The sequence below is a fragment of the Cyprinodon variegatus genome, unplaced genomic scaffold (genome assembly GCF_000732505.1).
Source record: "Cyprinodon variegatus isolate N-32 unplaced genomic scaffold, C_variegatus-1.0 Scaffold988, whole genome shotgun sequence".
NCBI lineage: Eukaryota > Metazoa > Chordata > Actinopteri > Cyprinodontiformes > Cyprinodontidae > Cyprinodon > Cyprinodon variegatus.
Window position 1 is genome coordinate 272082 of NW_015151441.1, and position 3366 is coordinate 275447.

At 38.8% G+C, this 3366-nt stretch overlaps 1 protein-coding gene across 1 annotated transcript in view; it reads left to right on the forward strand.

The window, feature by feature from the left end:
• tcaim (T-cell activation inhibitor, mitochondrial) overlaps positions 1–3366 on the forward strand; it is a 38006-nt gene that overhangs the window by 12180 nt on the left and 22460 nt on the right. The window contains exons 3-4 of the mRNA XM_015399098.1: positions 1948–2080; positions 2821–2971. Coding sequence (XP_015254584.1) covers positions 1948–2080; positions 2821–2971 — 284 coding nt within the window. The remainder of the gene's footprint in view (positions 1–1947; positions 2081–2820; positions 2972–3366) is intronic.

The window sequence follows — 3366 nt, forward strand, 5'->3', positions numbered from 1 at the left end:
AAACGTAAATTCCTGAATGTTATGGGCACCGCCATAACGTTCAGGGACATGGAAGAGGGTTAAAATTGATGGGAAGGTGGATGGAGCCAAAGAAAGGAGCATTCTGGAAGAAAACCAGTTGGAGTCTGCAGAAGACCTGAGACTGGGACAGAGATTTATCTTCCAACAAGATAAAGACCAAAACAATAATAATTTAACTTTATTGATCTCACAATGGAGAAATTAAGTCTCTGCATTTAACCCATACCCTTGGGGAGCAGTTGGCCACCATTGTGTGGTGCCCAGGGGAGCTATGGGGTTAAGTGTCTTGGTCAGGGACCCAAAGACTGTGGGGATCGAACCGGGTACTTGCAACCCTCTCAGAGCACAAGTGCACTGCTCTAACCCACTAGGCCAACACTCCCATTCAATCAATTTCGTTCCGCTTAGTGATTGTGTCCCACTTGAAGAACTACGATTTTATATCTTTCTGTCTGGAACCTGAAATGTGGCAAAAGGTTGAAAATTTCAACGGGAACAAATACTTTCGTAGTGTACAGTAGCTCCAGCAGGTAACAGCTTTAGGACAAACGATATAAATACGTATTCTAATCGGTCAGATTATGATCACTTCCCCTAATGGGGGTTTGGTCACCTCATTTCTTCCTAAAAAGCCAGTAGCCCAACAAAGCGTTGTTGGGTTACTGGCAGACCCGTTCGTCTGTTCTAATTTGCATGTTTTCTAAACAAAACTAAGGCTTTGTCGGACTGCTGTATAAAACCTGGAACTCAACACTATTTCTGACATTTTTAATTGAAAAAGCTTCCTGGATGGAAGAGAAACGTCTTNCCTGAAATGTGGCAAAAGGTTGAAAATTTCAACGGGAACAAATACTTTCGTAGTGTACAGTAGCTCCAGCAGGTAACAGCTTTAGGACAAACGATATAAATACGTATTCTAATCGGTCAGATTATGATCACTTCCCCTAATGGGGGTTTGGTCACCTCATTTCTTCCTAAAAAGCCAGTAGCCCAACAAAGCGTTGTTGGGTTACTGGCAGACCCGTTCGTCTGTTCTAATTTGCATGTTTTCTAAACAAAACTAAGGCTTTGTCGGACTGCTGTATAAAACCTGGAACTCAACACTATTTCTGACATTTTTAATTGAAAAAGCTTCCTGGATGGAAGAGAAACGTCTTTAAACTTGGAAATAAAGTCCAGTGGATTGTTAGTTTTACTTTTTTGGAATAACTGTCCGGGAAGACTGAGAATCTTCACCAGCACTCCAGTTAATGATAATTGATTATTAAAGGGCTGATGTTTACACCCTTCCATGGATGACTTCAATCAAAGAGGAGGACCAAAATTACGCTTTGTGGAGAATGCACTCTTCTGGCCCCTCCTGGTTTAAACAGAAATATACCAAGACACTTTGACACTCCCAATATAACAGCAGGTTTAAACTGGACAGTTAATCTTTGAAGCGCAGAATTTCCTCTTCTCACATTGCATCCTCATGTCATGTGTTTTCTAGGGTCACCATTCATGTGGTATAAGCACATGATGATGATGTCACAGGATGAAGAGAGCACATCCAGTTAGTCACAGTCAGAGAAACAGGACTACACTGAAAAACAGGCAGATCTCCAACATCTATAAGCAAAGGTGTTGATGGCACCTTTGACCTGTGTGGCTTATTAGCCCTGTCAACTCAGCTACTCCAGTGGGTTGTTTTTGACAACTAGAACACCACAAGATCTGATGTTCTAAGCCAGTCAACAAGCCTTTACTGTTTGGTCATTAGCCACCTTTTTTTCCTAATACCTTAGTTAAAAGTCAGAACTGTGAGTCGGTATATACTGTAGCATCTACAGTAATTACTAAAATCATCTATCCTTTTGTTTCTTCCTATAATAGCAGATTAAACAGGAACATAGAGATGAATATTTCTGTCTTTTGTTGTTTAAGGTTACAAAGGAAGCAGATCACCTCATTCCTCGTTCAGCAGAGAGCTCTGTCTGGTGCAGAAGCTGTCAACGCTCTACGGCCATTTTATTTTGCTGTTCATCCAGACTTCTTTGGTCAATATCCCAGAGAACGGGTAAGTTATGCAGCTAAAGCTCTAGTGTACGTCCCTAGATGGATGGATATTCAGCATGCACACGAACCACCGGCAGTGCAGGTATAATCCTGCTGTTTGTCACAGAAACAGTGTCTTTTAATATCAGTAAATTATATCCGTGGAATTGCTAATGCCTGATAATTAGCCTTAAAGCTAATATTACACTACATAAACATTTGAAATTTGGGTTTCAACTTCTCTTAAAATAGTTTTTTTTTTTTTTAATTGAGCAGGTAAGTGAGACAATTTGCCAATTGCCTAAGATAATTAAAATTTGAAATAAGGAAAAACAACTACAGTCTCTTATTTCACGTGCATAATATCTAATTATCTTATTTTAAGAGTAAAAATGCTCATTTCAATGGCAGATCCTCTTATTTAGCTTCGCAAATTAAGGGTCATTACAATTATTTTAAGAAATTTGTACATTTTTTTTGTACACTGTTTTTGCAGTCAAACAATAACAAACCGATAAGATTATAGATACCTAATATATTTTTATACATGAAACCCTATTTCCCACACAAATGAACTATAAATACTGTAAATATTTTATTCTAAAACTTTTAATATTGATAATTTTCCTTTCTGTACACAATTATATGCCACTTTGTATGGTGGATTATTACAAAGACATTATAAAAAGTCCTTGATTTTACGGTTCTAATACGGCAAAAGGTAAAAACATCTAAGCATTTTGATTCTGTTTTTTTGGACAGGAAGTGAATGAAAATTCTTTGAAGAGATTGAATGGCTACTTGGAAAACTTGCAGAAGCCAGGCTCAAAGGTAGTCCGGCCAGTGAAGCTCACCTTTTATGTGAGGGACACAAAGGAGACCGCCGAGAGGCAAGCAGGCATTTTCCCTTCAGGTACTGTTCTTATATTATTATTTTTTTCTATACTCTAAAGCAACGGGTTAGGGTTAGGGTTCAACGTTTTCCAGGCCAAGGACCCCCAAACTGATGGCGAGGTGTAGCAGGGACCCCTAATTATATATATTTTATGAAACTGTGTTCTATCAAACTGGTCCTATAGTCACTCTATTACAGATGGAGTAATGTAACTAAAGTAATTTCTCCCTGGGATTATTAAAGTATTTCTGATTCCTGGTTGATGGGACAGGTGTTGTGAATGAAACGGTGTCCAGCTTGAAAGAGCTCCTGTGTGTCGCTGAATGTGAGCATTGATGACTGAAAGACATCTTCTGCCTCCATTGATCTGTTTACTATAGTGTGTTGAATTCATGTGGATTAAAAGACATTTC